General features: G+C 42.7%; 1 protein-coding gene across 2 annotated transcripts in view; it reads right to left on the reverse strand.

Annotated features, from left to right (window-relative positions):
- Positions 1-1,544: 1,544 nt before the first annotated feature.
- POLQ (DNA polymerase theta) overlaps positions 1,545-17,592 on the reverse strand; it is a 53,746-nt gene continuing 37,698 nt past the window's right edge. Inside the window, exons 21-31 of one of the 2 annotated variants that reach the window (XR_012578948.1) lie at positions 16,313-16,450; positions 14,820-14,994; positions 14,234-14,369; positions 11,812-11,927; positions 11,040-11,224; positions 10,585-10,696; positions 8,904-9,028; positions 7,279-7,432; positions 5,406-5,521; positions 2,462-2,626; positions 1,547-2,138 (exon numbers count right to left, since the gene is read on the reverse strand). Coding sequence is in view for 1 of the 2 variants with exons in the window: in XM_026792812.2 (XP_026648613.2) it covers positions 2,513-2,626; positions 5,406-5,521; positions 7,279-7,432; positions 8,904-9,028; positions 10,585-10,696; positions 11,040-11,224; positions 11,812-11,927; positions 14,234-14,369; positions 14,820-14,994; positions 16,313-16,450 (1,371 nt within the window). In the remaining variant the exon portion in view is untranslated. Of the gene's footprint in view, positions 2,627-5,405; positions 5,522-7,278; positions 7,433-8,903; positions 9,029-10,584; positions 10,697-11,039; positions 11,225-11,811; positions 11,928-14,233; positions 14,370-14,819; positions 14,995-16,312; positions 16,451-17,592 lie in introns of both variants that reach the window. The other variant, XM_026792812.2, reaches the window with a different exon arrangement.

The following is a 17,592-nucleotide window of genomic DNA, read 5'->3' on the forward strand; positions in this document are numbered from 1 at the left end:
ATCACCCCCTTCTAGAGAGCTTGCTGAGAAATCCGTGTGAGATCCATCCTTGGGAAGCTCTGAAGGCAGCGTGTGGGAGGGAAATACTGTATTGTGCCAAGGAACAAGCAGCCCAAATGACAGCAGCCCCAGCGAGGCCTGGAATGCAGCACAGGTGTGTCACTGCAGGACACCCAGGACAGGAAATCTTTAGGCCATGAGAATTGATAACGAGCCCAAGGCAGCATCTTCACAGGCAGAGCACACAAATGGTCAGGCACCAGGGGGCTGAGGCTCAGATCTGTTAGCAACAAAGGCTTTAATACAGTAAGAAAAAAGACAATGCTGTGGATAAAGAGCTCAGCCATCAGGTGACAGGTGTAGAAAGCCATGGCATGGAGCAGGCAGGAAGAAAACAAAAAATCCCGATGTAAGGTGGAATAGAGAACAGCAAAGAAGGCCAAGGCAGCGCTGAGAGGGGCAGCCAAGGCAGCCTCACCTGGGGCTCTGGCTCAGCGTCTGCTTTGCTGCACAAGAGGCAGGAGGTGGATCAGAGCCCGGGATGCAGCCTTTGTGAGGAGGAGGCTCCATGAACATCTCAGAGCTCTCCCTGTGCTCTCCAGCCCTCGGAGATGCCGGGATAAGGGCCCTGCCAAAGCGCCCTTTGAAGTTAACGATGCCCGGCCCCTCTCCGGCTGCTGAAAGCCAGTGTGCATCCTCTCAGATCAGGCTGAAACATCAACTTCAAAAGTACACGGCTTAAAAAGGACCCAGCAGAAGTTCAGAAATGAAAGGATAATTAGGGGCTTGAAAACTTCTCACAGGAGGCAAGAATGGAAAGACGGAGATTGATTGCATTAGGGAGGAACTGCAGAAAAAGACAGGATACAATAATTAGAGGCATAAGGAAGATGAGGGGAGGCACTTGTCCTCCCTTTCTTGTGAGATACAAGGGCTAGACGATGAAAATTACAGAATTCAAGGTCAGGCATTGTGTGAAGTTAACAAAAGCAGCTGAACTTGTGTAACCATCACAGCTGTCTGGAAGGGAAATGAAAACTTGTGATGTGAGATTTAGCCAGACCAGAAGGTATTAGTGGGGAGAGTGATGCCAAACAGTGGCAGATTAATTCCCTGCAAGCTCCTTCCTTGCCCCTTCTTTTGAAGGATCTGATCCCAGCTCAGCTGGACAAGGCCAAAGTCCCAGGAAACCTTTCTGCCTCATCATAGGGTCGGAGCCAAGGACACTGAGGCAGAGTGGGGGAAATCTGAGCAGGTTTTAGGGGGGCTCCAACAGGCAGGTGTGAGGCTTCCTGAGGAGAATGGTCTCTGAAGGAAGAGCCACAGTTACCACCACAGTGTAACAACTCCCCTCAAGCACCAGCAAGGCTGCCATGTCAGCTGGCCAGACTGAGATAGTTTTCTTCTTCAGAAAAATATGCGTTGCCATGAAGTTTTTAACCAATTTGTTGAGCTTCATTCTTTAAAATGTTTCTGCTGGTGATTTTGTATTGAGTCTAAGAGATTCCAAACAATATTCCTCTTGAGGCCACTTTGCAAGGTAGCAGTAGGATGAATTACAGCAGTCAGTCACCAAAATGCTTCCTTAAATGTCAGAGGCCAACCAAGCACAGGTTCCACTCACTGTGAAGGCTGCACAGCTGCTCAGTGAGAAATCCAGCCAACTGTAAAGCCACTTCAGCACATGAGTGTCATCAGCAGAATCCAGCACAAGATAATCCTGGCCTGCAAAATTCTACATCAAGTGCAATCACAATGACTCCTTTTGCCCTAGACAATTATACACATGCACTGCCAAATTATGTTTGCACCTTGTTTTAATAAGGTAATCCAGCTCATTTCATATGTAATAAATTCATTAGGCTTTGGGGGTTTATACAAAATCAAGCACCCTTGACAGAATTCATTTAAATATCCTTCTTTTAACAATTAATAATTTCCCAGTTTAAACACGCTTCAGTGCTCTGATTGAGCTCTGGATGGTTTGGCATGGTGAGTTCATGCCAGCTCCCCCCCAGGTTTCAGAGGGCAGCTGGGTGTCCTGCCAGCAGGAGCCCAGCCCGGGGGATCCCACCGCCCGCAGTGACCCCAGGCTGCACCTGCCCAGTGCCTGCACTGCCCTTGGCTGCATGGCACAGGCACACAGCACTGTCACTGTCCCAGCCCCGTGGCACAGGCACACAGCACTGTCCCAGCCCCATGGCACAGGCAACAGCACTGTCATTGTCACAGCCCCATGGCACAGGCACACAGCACTGTCACTGTCACTGTCCTGTGGCACAGGCACACAGCACTGTCACTGTCCCAGCCCCATGGCACAGGCACACAGCACTGTCCCAGCCCCATGGCACAGGCACACAGCACTGTCACAGCCCCATAGCACAGGCACACAGCACTGTCACTGTCCCAGCCCCATGGCACAGGCACACAGCACTGTCACTGTCACTGTCCCATGGCACAGGCACACAGCACTGTCACTGTCCCAGCCCCGTGGCACAGGCACACAGCACTGTCACAGCTCCAGCTCCTGCAGGTCTCCCCAGCTGGGGCCAATCTTCACTTTAACATTCAGTTTCACTGAGAGTTTGATGGCGTTTTCCATCTCATGTTTCACGATCTGAGCAACCTGGAAGAAAACGTCAGGCATCAGACACAGACACAGCCTCAGTGCTCTGGGCTTCTGTCAATAGCTGGGGCAGACAAGCACCTGGAATCCTATCCTGCATTTATTTGCACTGACTTACCACCAGTGGGAATGCAACCAAATCCTGATTAGTGCTTATGAATGGAGAAACTGTATAAAGCCAGTGAGATTTCATGCAGCACAGAGCTGTGACTGGTTCTGCAGTGTTTGGGATTACTCAAAAAAGGGACCAAGATTAACTTTCTGTTAAACACCTGAGAGTCCTGAAGAGTCTCATCTTTCACTCAGCTGCACAGCTCTGAAGTGTTTCATGGAGTCTGTTCTGAAAACTTCAAGCTACTGAAAGCAAGACACAAAACAAATTTGCCAGAAGCAAAGACTGGTGGCTCCTCCGTGTTGTGCCAGCTTGAAAAGCACTCTGTGAAACACAAATTATAAACCTCTGGGAAAGCAGGTCACATTCCATGTGGGTGCTACAAATACTGCCCAGCTTCCCCCTCACTATTTAGTTTAGGCAACTCCTGCCCTCTAGTAAACAGATGAGGTAACTGTTCTCTGCTCTCCAAAGGTATTCCTAAGAAAACACTCATTTCAACACACAGTTAGGAGACCAGAAATTATTTCTTTCTGCAGCAGTTTGGATTACAAGAGGCTGGATTTTTTTCCTCCTGACTGTAAAAACCTGTCTTGGACAAAGGTACCCCCTTTCCTGCCCCAGTGCAGAATCCAGCCTGTCCTGGATTGCTTATTTGAATGAATCTCTCAATCCACACCAATCCCATGAACCTTTCCACAGCAGAGTGAAAAGAGGCTTTGAAGTTATGGTGATTCCTCACCCTGTCTGACCCTTCCATGTGTTTTCATAATTTGCTGACAGGTAACCCCACCACCATAGAAATTCCTCCATAGTTTTTGCTGGGGAATGGAGGAGGGGATTTGAGGAGATCAGAGCACAAGACTTCACATCAGCATGAAGAACTAGGGGAAGATTTGTCTTCCAAACCCCTATGCCCCTACATACTGCATTTCAAAATAATCTTGATAACCTAGAAAAGTGCTTTGAAATAAGATGTAATTCAGCACAGACAAGTACAGAGTGGAAAGAAGCAGGGTAGAGAATTAGGACAGAAATAATCTACTGCTCAAAAATAGGATGAAAAATAACTGCCTGGCCAGGAAAAAAATGGGGTTATCAGAGATTAAAAACTGAACAGGGCCTAAGCAAGGCACACTGCTGTGAGAAAACAAGGAAATGAAATTCTGGAACATAGAAAATGTTGCTTGCATGACACACAAATCAATTTTCCACTCTATTCAAACCACTCCAGCTTTGATCAAGTTTGGGGCCCAGCAGATCAAAAGAAACATGAACCATACAGGAGATTCTCTGAAAATGGTCACAAGTCCAGCACATGGCACCAGCAAAGAATGTCTTATTTGGGCTGCTGCACCCAGAACCAGGGACAGCAGCTGTGCTGCAGGGCAGGCAGGAAAACCTGCTGGTTTAAGCAACTGCCCAGAAAAATCTATGGAGAAATGCATCTGAAGGGAGTTAGAAAAGCTGGTAATAATTGCTCTTGAGGTTGAGGTAGTTAATGAAATAAATAAAATACAATAAATAATAAGCAAATCCATTCACTTGTCTCCAGTTCTCCTGGGAACCCCATGATAAACTGGAGTCAGTATCTAAAGATGTTAAAGCCTATACTCAGGGGATTTCAGTCTTCTACAGGAAGAATATTAGGAGCCTTTCAGTCTCAAAAGCAGCCTGCCTAGACTGAGGCAGCAGATGTCTGAACAAAGCTGGCAAAATGAGAAAAAGCTCAAGCTGAGATTCAAGACAAAAACAGCAAACCTTTTGTTTTTATTTACATGAACATATTGATATTATTAATAAAAAATATAGTCACTTATATCCTTCACATATTTATTAATATATACATGCATGCTCAGGCCAGTCAGCTCTGCTGAAAGCTCTGTCAGACCAGGAGCTGCTGCTTCCCATCAGGAGATGACCTTTTGTCATCAGCAAAGTGCCTGTGCAGAAGGGGAATAAAGGAACCCCAAGGTATGGAAGCACAGCCACCCTGTGTCCATGCTCAGGACTTGGGAAGCACTGAGCTGCCAACATCCAGCTCCAACACCTGCCCCTGGAAACTGGCACACAGACTCCCTGTGCCCAGGAGTGCCCTCAGGGAGGAGCACACACACACACAGACATTTTAAGGGCACTTAAAAACCACAGAGCACATTCCTGGTACCTACCCCGCTGCCAAGCAGCACCACAGTGCTCCTACCAGGAGGACAAGCAGGTAGGGAATGAGGAAATGAGCACTAAAAGGATAAAATCCTCCTTTCCCTGCACAAACCACAGCTGCTATAATGCATGTTCTGAGTTAGGCACCAGAGCATAAACAGGAAGGCAAAAATACCTCCAGATGAGGAAACACTTCCCCCCACACCTGTCAACAACACTAAGCCACTTCACTCATCAAGCCTCACAGAGAGGTTGCATGAGCTGCTGTTACAAGCAACAAAGCACAAACTGAAAATGAACTTCAGCCATGGGGATGGCTTGAATCCAAAAATCAAGGGATCAAGCATGCAAACATGCTTTTTTCATCCAGCTGAACCTTGTTTTCACAGCCCTTTCAGCACCCATGGAGGGGGGATGAGGGAAGACAATGTGGGCTCCTAGAAGGAAGGCTTGTTTGAAATACAACAACACAGCAGAGCTGAAAGAGGAGCTGCAGGGCTGTACCTGGATGACATCGTCCTCTGCCACTTCATAGAGGAGCTCATCGTGCAGCTGGAGGATGAAGAAGCCTCCTCTGATGGGATGTAGCATCCCTGTGTTCCTCCTCCTCAGCAGCCTTCCTACACAGGTGAAGAGCAGAGTTTGTTAGGCACCATCACACAAAACTGTGTTTCTTGTATCAGAAACCTTTGCACATTCCTAATGCTGAGAAAAAGAACGTGAGCACCTTGAAAATGGAAAAGCCCAAGCCTAGAGACAGAACCACAAATCATGGCTATTCTATCAATATTTGTACAGCTATTGAGGGAAAATATGTTAATGAAAAGTATTTTAGATATACACATTTCAGCCTTACATTATAAAGACATGAATCAGAACAGAAGCAAGAGACAGTTGTGTCTCCTGAACCATCTGTTCTGAAAGTAAATTTTAAACAAAATTGTGCAAAGTTTAATCAGAAGCTGGTTTACAACATTCTTTCTGGCAATGAATTGGGATTCTGCTTTTCTTCCACAACCATTTTAATGGCTAGTTTAAGAAAGCAGTCAGCCTCCTGCAAAATGCAGTTTCTGAAACTGTAGCTCCTGAGTAGAACTGAGGAAGGAAGAAAAGAGCAGTTATTGAATAAACAAGTAAGCAGCTGACAAAACCAAGATCCTGGTGGGCCTTCCCTGACAAAAAAAAATGAAACACACCTTCCATGGTAAAAGCTGTTGGTGTTTTAAAATAAACAAACACCACCTCACACTCAGAGACTCAAAAGTTATTTATTTCTCAGGTTAGCTAACAGGAGGACTTCAGTTCACAAGAGGGTTTCAAGCCATCATCAGCTGCTCACACAAGCCTCACACTGAAGCAGCAATGTTGAAGCAGCCACATGATGCAGGATGCTCCTCTGATGGCATCTCTAATTTGCTGAAAAATAATTCCTTCCAGTTCTTGAAACACTCAGTATCAGAGCAGGGGAAAACTGTCACAAATGCATCTGCTCACCTCCCTACAGTTACACTGGCCAAAGGTCAGGAGCTTCTGCTGCTCCTAGGAGGGGTGGGAAGCTCTGCCAAGCTCATGTCTCCTACTCCTACCTGACCTCTGAACCTGGTCTCTCCAAAATAAACCCCCTGACACATTTTTAGATATTTGGCCATTAATTATTTAGTTTCCAAATCAGACTCTTCATATTAAGACAGTTTCACATTTCAATTGAAGCATAAGAACTATCAAAGAAATACAGCTCTCCATCTCTTCAGTAGTCTTTCTAAAATACACCTGATGAACAAAACACCATCTACAATAAGCTAAAAAAAGTCTTTGTGGCATTCCTCTGGGAATGAGCAGCCCAGCACAGCTTTGCTATCTGCAGAAAAAACTTATGCTGAAAGAACTTATGGTGATAAGTGCTTCACATAATACTATTGGGAAGTCTCCGTACATCCAATTCCAGCCAACAAATTCCAAGCTTAATTCTAACCAAAAAATGTATTTTTGGAACCAGAAGTGATCCCTCTCAATTTTTTCACTGCCTCTGAAGCCAGAGTGTCTGCTCAGCTCCTCCTTCCTCCTGAACAATTCTGTGGTGGCATCGCAGACACATCACACATGAACTCTCACTGCCAACCTTTGCACGACCTGCTCTGAGGTAACCAGAGTCTCTGTTCTGGTCACATTTGCTTCAGTTTGTTGAGCAGACATTTTTCCTCCTTACTGATGACTTTTTTGCTCATTATACACACACTTACCACAGTCAGGAAATAAAACTTCTCCCACCTCTAGGCCCAAAAGCACTAATTTTTTTTCAGTTTGGTTTTTGGTTTTTTAATGAACATTAGTGACACTGAAAATCTTGCTCCAGTGTGCAAAGAAGAGGCAACCATACCAGTTTTATCCCTCTGGAAGGAGGTCTCCAGATGTCCATGGGACTTGAACACAGAGGAGAAGGCTTCCAGGCGTCTCTGAATATTCACTGTGGCAGTTTTGACAATATCCGCAGCAGATCCCTGGACAGTTGTATTCACAGCCTGGCGCTCTGCCTGAACACACAGAGTTGTTCTCAAAACTCACCCCCAAAAAATCAAATCCAACATGTCACATCTAGTTAATTAAAAATAATAAATACATGGCCAAATATACACAGAGTAAAGATTCCAAATAAAGAGTTTGTCCTATCTGCCTGAGAGAAAGAAACATTATAGACTAGCTTCAGACACAAAATTTCTACAGGCACCTGACAAAATTCCACAAGTTTAAAATTAATGAATATCAAGAGTGATAACCTGCAAGAGTCACCACCCACAAGAAGGTGAAGACTATACCCATGGTAACAGTTTCAAGGGGAGAGGAAAAATCTCAGTTAATGCAAGCACCACAAGACACTTCTGCCTATCTGCAAAGCCATAAGGGATGGACAAACAAAGGCAAGAAACTGGACTTCATGGACTGACAATGTGGTCTGCCACACTAAATCCCTACTGCCAGAGCATTACAGCTGTGCAAAAACACAGCAGACCACAATTTTTTTTTACACAAGCAACTTCTCTACCAATCCTCTCCTCAGACAAGAAAACTGTATTCAAAGTTTCTTCTTTCTCTGTTTAGAGCTGAAACATGTGCAAAGAATTATGAGGATGCTGAAATGAAAGTGAAGATAATTCATTAACTGGTCTTTAATATTATTTTAAAGACTAAATCAAATTTGGACAGAAGATACATGTAGAAAGCTTCCTGCTGAAGTGTTTTTCAGATCAAATTGTCCATTATTTTCAAAAGTTTTTTGAAAGCCTCCTTGTTTCCCTGTCAACTCTTTGGAGTACAAACTCCCTCACTTCCTCCCTCTTCTACTCTAGTCTTTAATTCCATAGCTTCCTACTGAGAAGTATAATGCTTTCTCCCCACAGAAACACCCTCCTAGGGAGTCAATTGACTCTTTCTGATGTAAATCTATGGCAGAAGTGTCCAAAATTACCTGGAAAAAAAAAATTAAGCTAGTGCAAATGTGTATACTAAGTAAATATTTATCTAAGAAGTTAGAGCAATTTTCCTTTCAGGGAAAATAAGAAAAGGAACAAATACCCAAAAATACAGGTCTTACATGCCCTTTCTTGTTCAAGTGCTGACAGCATGTAACATACAAAGACTACTGAGTGGGAGCAGTTCAGCCTGAAGAGTTAAAGTGTACCTCTGTGTGGAGGCTTTTTAAAACCATGTCCATCGATTTCAATAAATTACTCACTGCAGCTCCAGCGTGGGAGTTCTGAAGTGAGGTGAGCACAGCGATGACAGCTGCACACCCAGCCACACAAGGCTGACGTCAAACAGGCCATGACAAAAGCTCTGTTGTTCACAGAGTGACTGAGGGAACAATGAGCTAAGCAAGAAGTGGAAGGTCATGACTAAGACGGCTCACAAACCTTGTTAAACTGCAGACATGGCTACACAAAGAAATCTGGCATTTTAAAAATAAAACTAAAAGAGAGTTTAAGAAAGGCACAGCATTCAACATACATGAGCTTTGCTGTAGGGGTTTGGGTCTTTGATAGCTGGCAGGTAGCGGCGTCTCCCCAGGATGGTCTGCACAAACCCATCCCTCCTGCAGCTCCGCAATGTCTCCCTCAGGAACTTCTGAACCCCTGGGAAAGGAGAGGGAAAGTTTTCTGTCACACAGCTGATGCTCTGTACTGACCTCTCACTGAAAGCAGCACAGGGGAAATCCTTTCCGTTTCCCAGACCCCATCAGTGGACAAAGGCACGCCATCACTCATTCAGCTCTGCTGCAAAACCGGTTCAGACTTTTGAGGTGGAAGAGAGTGCACGATGTCAGGATATCTGGCTGTGCACAAGGAGGGGGGAAGTCCATCCTGCCCAGTGCCCGGGCACAGAAGGTCACACATTATTATTGGTAATGGAGAGGTCAGAACCTGGACCAGCACTGGAAACACAAGTAGCAGGGAGGGAGTAAACTGAAAGCAGAAGCCAGAGCCCTTGATGCCTCAGGCTGCCTGACTTCAGGCTGCGTCCCTTCAGATTCTAGGATGAAAGAAAATCACCCCCCTGCACTTTGCAAGGGAAGGAGCAAATCCACCAAGAGTGTTGAAAAGAAACTTAGGTCAAAGTAAGGTGAGACAGGGAAGAGTGAACTTGCACTGCAAGTTCAGGTAACAACTGTACTAAAATGGGAAAAGTTAACTTCAGACAGTTTCCATGTTTACAAAATATAAAATGTAAAAGGAGATATTCAAAATCAGGACTGACAGCCTAAGTCAATTCATTAGGTATGTAATTTAGCAGTCAGCCTGGCAACACCTAGCAAGTGAAAACGCACAAGAAGTGAACTTTAAAAATAAGGTACACTGCAGTTTGTAAGCACACACACATACCAAGAGAGAAGAAGCAGGAAGTCATTCCTAATGGTCATGAAGGGGATACTATTCAGAAATTAATGGAGACTAAACAGAATTTTAACAGAAAACCATTTTTCTGCATCTGTTTCCTAAAGAAACAAACTCTAAATCTTCAGAAAACAATTTTCCAGCTCATTTTCAAGTCCTATGATCAGAGCTAGCTGCCTCTTGTCCCATTTGCCCTCCATTCTTTTTCTGATTGCAGCTCTATTGTCTCTACATCTTTCCTAAAAATTAACATGCTTCTTAGAAAAACAACCATGTCCTTTTACAAAACAGAGGAGAGCTAGTCTGAACAGCTGGATAAAAATTAAAGGGTAATATGTAAAATAGTTTAAACTCCATGAAAGCAGAAGACAAAAGCAGAAGAAAGAAATGGTTATATTTAAAAATTATAAGAAGCATGGTTCTAAAGTTTTCACAGCATATCATTTGAAGCTGTGTGTTTTAATAAGGAAAAGCATGTTTCTCATTCAGAAACCAAAGAGCTTTAAAATGACTCCTCAGGGCTTATTAATTAATTAAAATAACAAAAAAAATTATTGTAATTTGTAATTTAATTGTAAGTAAAGAACAAAGTCCTAAAGGTAAATAAAACCAGAGAGAGTAAAACATTACAGAGTATCAAACTGCTGCATTCATGACTGGACATTTTCAAAATAAAAAGCATTTTCAAGAGATATGAGTAGTAGGTTGAGACAAATTTAGGATTTGAAGAGCCATGGAGAGAAGGGATTAAAAACAACAACTACCACTACCCAGCTCCCAAACAGACATATCCAAACCTGTGTATCTTGATTTGAAGGATTCAATGTAACTGGCAGCTTCATTTTCATCAATCCCCATCTGCTCTCCTAAAGATTTTGCTCCTATTCCATAGATGATTCCATAGCAGATCTGCCAGAGGAATGGGTGAAGAATCACAACCGTTTGGTCAGCCATGCAGAGAAAGCAGAGCCAAAACAAAATGTGATCCACTGGAAGGCAAGTGTATGGAAACAAGGGCAAGTATTCAAGAAGAGAGACCCCTTCTGAGTCCAAGCCATTCATGCTGCTTTTCTCCACCCTCATCCCCCAAAATAACCCCGACAGCTCCAGTTAGAACGTACTTAGAGGGGGAGGACGGACAAAGCAACTGCTGAACAATCATGGCCAAACTCAAACAGAGAAACATCTACAATGTGGAACACTGAACCTTCCTGCCCAGAAAGCTGCTGTTGAATTTTTTTCCTAAAATTACCTGCTTAGCTTGTTGCCTGGTCCTGTCTCCCACAGCTTCGGGATCGATCATTTTCCATTCTGCTGCGACGCTCTTAAAGACGTCGGTACCGCCATTCAGGGCTTGAATGAGGCGGCAGTCGCCAGACAGGTGAGCCAGAATCCTCAGCTCCAGCTGAGAGTAATCAGCAGCCAAAATTACACCACCTGAAGTCAAGAAGTTATCAGAAAGCATTATTTCATAAATTACTCCAATATTCCATCCAACTTGCCAGCAAGAAGGACTGAACCCGTCCTTTGTCTTCTGCTCTGGGAGTTTTTCACAGCAAATTTCTACCAAGACAAATTCTTGCCTGTTTCCCCAATGCTCAGGCCTGCATGCTTTACATCTAGTCACATTTAGAATCCATCAAAACCATATAAACAAGTATCTCTCCAGGTGTCTAAGACAGAGCAGGCAATGTGAAAACTGACATTTGGATAGAAAGAACACTAGGTAGAGTGCACTTTGTGTATTCAGAGCTGCCTTAGCTACCTCTTTAAAAAACAGGTATTCTTTAAGAAGAAATGAAAGTGTGAACATGTGAATGGTACAATTTTAATACTTTGCCCAACTAAAACTCTCTCTTTTATAGTCCTGTGAATAATTTTGAAGGCACACTAGCTACTGCAGTAGTTTTCCAAGTAGACTGCTCAGACCATATATACTGTTGTCAATCCTTAACCCTTCAATATATCTAGTATTTTTTGCTAACCATATATTTTGCAATTACAGAACAGGATCTGGGCATTACCTGGGAAAGGAACAAAAGCATGCCTCATGCTAACAGAAAATGGTATTCCTCTTTCTTCTGATCTGTTTGCAGCTTGAACCTTTAGCCCATTAAGCAAAATGGAACGCTTTCTGCATCTGTGGAGAAAAAAAATTACTGCCCCTTCACCAATTTCTAAAATATTAAGAGATGCATAATCATTTTTACCACAAAGGATCACTGAAAACAAGTGAGACACTGGCATCTATTCCATTTTTCTGGACAATCCATAACCAAATTTGACCATGGAGGAACTGGACAGAGACCACATAAACATCTGAAAGGGATTTATAGATTCCAAAAATTTTTCGGGATAAACCTTCCTAGTACATTCAGGATTCAGTTCAGAAATTGGATCATTCTGCTCTAAAACATCATTCTCCTCTGCAGAATGCATACACCAGCCCAGAGGCAGAAAAATCCCCCCTCAACATCACCCTCATTACTGCACATGCACACACATTCACAAGTAAGCCTGTAAAAACAGAGCAGAAGCTGCAGAAAAGGTTCTCATAACACACTGCAGGTTTCCTCCCTAAAGACTGAGGGAAAGAGTGCCCCAAAGCTGCTCGATTTTCTTTTCTGAGAGGCCAAAAGTTAACAGTGTCACCCACATGCTCTGCATCCTCCCAGGGCTGCTCAGGTCTCCTGTCCCACCAAGCCATTTGCAGCTGCAGATGGAATTGTATCCACGAGCACATCCACTGAACAGTGCACAGCTCTGACACCATTCACATCACAGCCTCCCATCAGCACCAGTCTACCAGACAGTCCAATGGGCTCTTCACTGGAAGGCAAAAAGCCTTTTAAAATCCTTGATGTCTGGATCAGGGATCTGAGGAAATTCTTTATCAAAATGAAAAGCTTTCTCTGAGATCAAAACTACTTTCAGCAGAGCACAGAAAAAAACCATCATGCTCTCTCTCCCTTGTGCACTTTCTTTTCTTCTTAAATATTGGCTTTTCAGGCATGGTAGGGATCAATGAGATGAATGCACAAAAATCACAGAAATAAATGTTCAAGAGAGATAAAGGTGAGGAACAATTGCATGTCTGGCTACTGCAGAAAATCACACTGTTCAGCATAAGTTCTCAGTTTAGTGTAAGGGCTTTATACCATGACCTAATTTAGCTACACTCCTTTGGTCAGAAGCTTCTTACAACAGGAGGAAAGAGTAGCAATAGTGGTTAGTAAGATAATAGACAGTTTGGACCAAAGTCTGGAAGGCTGATCAGACTTGGTTGGATGGCAATTTCTTTTGTGCCAGCAGTCATTTCTGTGCCTTTAGGATTGCCCACCTTCCTAACACAGTGGCTGCTTAACTAAGGAATGTAGGAAAATGTAGGGAAAGTCAGTCTGAGAGACCTCTCAGAGTCTGGCAGGCACTCCAGTTCTTTGATGGGCTCTTCTCTACAGGGAAGACTCAAGAAACCAGCGTACTCCCCAGCCATCCTGAAAAGCTGCTGCAAGCCTGAGCACTGCCACAGCTTCATCTCAGAATGGCATTCCTGGCTCCATGGCTATGCCTGGTTCTGCTGAGATGAACAAGATTTTTCTACTCCTGGGTTCTTTTGTCATCACTTTCCCAAGGCAGTTAAATGCATGGTGGTAGGAGGCACCAGACAGAAGAAGCAAAAACCTCAAATTTCTCACATCTTGCTGTGGGGAAAAAAGCTTAGAAAAGTCAATCAGGTGACACAACTGGGACAAGAACCAGAATGGAAAGAGAAACTGAAAGGGCAGAAAAGCACCACCAAGTAGGAAGCCTCAAAGCTCACAAGGTAGATGCTAAAAGATTGGTGTTTCACTAGACTTCCTTACAACTGTTAAGGCATTGGCATGTAACGCTGTCAAAGTAGAATTGTAGAATCACAGAAAACAGAGTATTTGGTTAAGAGAAACCAAATTTAGAAATCTTCCTGTGCTACTTGGTAGTTACTGCAGGTCACTATCACAAATGAAATTATTAACAAAGAATGGAAAATATGTTCACCCGTGTTCCCTTAAAAAGGAACAGCACAAAACAAATGAATTTTCTTCTGCTTCTTCCACAATATTCAATGCTCTTTCAGAGTAGTTCTTAGCAAGTCAAACCAGATCCTAACTTCAGTTTGGTTATTTTCAGCCTCAGGCTTTCCATCCAACAGCTGGGAACGTAACGCTAATCTCACTGAAGGGTTTCATAAAGAACGTCAAAAAGAAAGCAAATAGCTACATGAAACCACATGCTGTTAGTATCATTATGTCTTTCATGTATCACTGATTTTTAGGTATTTATTTCCCTGTAAGAGAAACACTGAAGAACAAGTCACACTGACATGACAGCAGCCACAGGTGAAGGCAGAAAAAAGAAATTTGACAACCCAACCACATTTAGACAGGAGCTTTGTCAAGATCCTCCTACCTGCCCCCCAGTGCAGCACGAGAATTAACATTTCCATGGGCTTGGGAGGGGGGGCTTTCTTCAACCACAGTTGGCATTTCAATCTCAAAATCTCTTGGCACATTCTGGATATTTGGCTCTGTGAAGCTCACTCGACCTGAAAGGAAGATAGGGCAGAACTAAGGAAGGGTCCAACAGGAGTCTCTAACTCAATACAGCTGCACACACTGCATCTCCAAAATACAATGGCCAGGAGAGTGAGAGGACACAACCACTGAAAAAAAATTTTAAAAAGGAAAAGTAATTTATGTTTAATGGGCTTGTGATGGCTCCCCATTTCTGTATCACTAATAACCTGTTCTGGAGTCAGAGATTTACATGGTAATATGTGTAAGAAATGAATAATACTGCTCAGTGAACACAAAAGCTATTTTAAATACATCTGGGTTTTTAAGGCAGACATATGTCAAATAGATGTACCAGTATCTTTGCTTGGTTGAAGCAGAGCACAGGCTTGATTTCCTATCTTTTCCTCTTAGAAAAGCTGCACACATACAAAAAGACAAAAAGCCAGTAAGAACTGAGGTACTTGCACACATTTGTTCACCTGTAGCTGTGTGAGTCTGTGAAATTGGATATATCCTTTCCATTCCCAGTGCAGAATTCAATCGCTTCTCCCTCTGTAGTGGAAACACCACTTTAGTAATGGCATTGTTGATCCTCCTCCATTCCAATATCAGCCCTGGCAATGGGTGAAGTGTCTTTAATTTCTCCAAAACATCCTTGTGGGAAGAAAAGGGCACAACTAATCAACGGCCTTTAAAACTTTATTTATAAAGTTTTTGCTGCTCTGCAGGAAAAAGTGACTCCTTCACCCACAATGGGTTCCAGTATCATTGCCTTAAAATTAAATCCATATCCTCTTCATTTACACCACCTACACCTGGGTAATCAAAGCACCACCTGACACAGCTGCAGTTTTATTACCCACGAGAAGACAATCACTTCTCTCTGGACTTCTGCACCCTCATCATCACTCTTAATCTGCACCAACCAATAAACCACCTGAAATGAAATAAAGCATCACTTGCCATAGGTCCCCTACGTTGTCTCCTCTTGTCCAGCATTAATGCTTCTCCTCCATCTTCTTGCATATTTTTCTCCCTGCTCTCTCCTATCTGTACACTAGGAACACCAAGTGAAGCCCTTGACCATGCTGCTCCTGGTAGACAAAGCTGATCACTAGCAATCAAATCCTTTCAGTTTAATCAGAAATGTGAAGGGAGTAACAAGAATTTCAAAAGACAGTAGCATGCAAACATTTCTCAAAATAACTTTTTTTTGTGTGTGCTGCAGGCAGCTGCAGCCTCATCCCTCCACATCACAAAAGGAGGAAATCCTCCCTTTGCTTCTTGCTCCCTGCTCTGCCACCACCACTGCACCCAATGTCTTCACTGCCACTTGAGTTCCAGAAATCAATACTTGTCTTCCGAGTACAGACTACACTGAACAAGGGGAAAGTAAGAAAACAACACAGATTAATGAGTCCTGAAAACAGGAACATATATATCTGCTAATTCCACTTGTCTGGCAAGAGCACCCATTAGCCTGCAGCAGCTGGTATTAATGCAGGTCCACAATATTTATCAACTGGCAAGAATGTCAATAGCCTTCACATTATACAAGCTTCTGATATACTAAATTTGATAAACCATCAGATTAGCCATTCTGAAGACAAATTCTCTGAAGCAAAAAATACAGATTTGATTGTAGCAGGAAGAGAAAATATTGTATTTAGTCGACATGGTATTTAAGTATCTTTCAAGCTGATGTGGAAAAATTCTTCTGCTATTGGCTTTACAAAATTATTGTGCTATTTTGGTCTTACACGTGATTTGGGAAATCAGATTCTGCCTGATTTACTCTTACTGAAGCCTGCTATTTACAGGCATGTCCTCACTGCACTCAAGCTTTAGGAGAGTAGGAGTCACTAATTCTGCTAACAGAGAAGGTAGAATCCAGTTTGAATTTGCAGTGGTAACTGGAGGAGCAAAAGGCAATTAAAATTTCTTTTCAGACTAGAAAGAGATTTTACTGTACCTTTGTTGTACTGAACTGCTTGCTTAGCCTGACCCTGTTTCCTTTAGCAGTTGCTCTTCTGGTGTAACCCAGGGTTTTCTTGTTCCCTTGGACTTTCACATCTCCATTTTGTGGCAACTTCAGCTCCAGGAATAACACCTGAAAGAGGCCAGCATTTCAAATCAGTTTCTGCATGCTGCTCCCAGGAGAAAACAAAAGCAACTGAGCACTTAAACAGCTTGTTCCAGCCAAAGGATAGTACAAATGCTTCAGGTAATTAAAAAGCTGATTAAAGATCCCAGCTATCAAAGTCATTCTTCCTCATTTTAATTAACTACGAAATGCAATTTAAAATCTCATTTTCTGAACACTCTAAGTTTAAGTTCAGAGGTATGTTTTTAGAAAAGGTAATTAACTCCATCCAATAAGTGAGGTTATTACTGACAGTCAGCTGTAATAAAATGTAATGTTCAGATGACTGAAAGTGGGAAGAACATTGGTGAAAAAAGGAAGTGTTAGCAGGGAGCAGGCTTCAGAACAATATAAATGGCACAGAAAGAGGTGGTCACAAATACTTTTAGAGAACAGCCAGAATATTAGTTTTTCAAACAAATTGCCAAAAAGCAGAAAATTAAATACATGCTCATTTGGTGACAGACAGAATACAGCTCCTAATTTTTCACTTTATGTTTCCATGCAGCATGATACACTACTTAGCAGCTATTGTCTTTGATTTCACAGCTGGCAGACGGGAACAGAAAGCTTTTCTCCTGCCCATTTACAGCACAGAAGTTTTACTAACACAAAACTAGAAGGGTAAAAGTTCCATTAACTTATACAAGGTACTTTGCATGACTGGCAATGAATTTCCACATGAGGTACAAGCTTCTGTAGTTCAGAAAACAGCATTTCAGACAAAACTTTACTTCCCCTTTTCCATGAAGCAGAGTGAAACTGAAGTCAAGCATTATTTCAGGAGTTCTAACTTAGACTACTGTTACTGAGCAAGACTTCTACATTTGCAACAAAGAAGGAGTATTTCAATGGAATTTCTTTTACTGATAGCTGCTTGCAGATTTTGACTACTTTCATATAAAGTACAGCCCCTCAGCGAGAAAATAGTATATGGAGAAAAAAAAAAAGAGAAGGAGGAGAAAACCATGCACAGCAATTTTAATAGATTTCAATTATTCCATGTAATGTGCATTAAAAAATAAAAGTGAAATTCTTCAGGAATGAAAGCTTTGCTGTTTTACATAGAAATTTGTTTCTTAGACTTTAAAAAATATCGGTTCTTAAAA

This window comes from Zonotrichia albicollis, chromosome 2 (assembly GCF_047830755.1).
Source record: "Zonotrichia albicollis isolate bZonAlb1 chromosome 2, bZonAlb1.hap1, whole genome shotgun sequence".
NCBI lineage: Eukaryota > Metazoa > Chordata > Aves > Passeriformes > Passerellidae > Zonotrichia > Zonotrichia albicollis.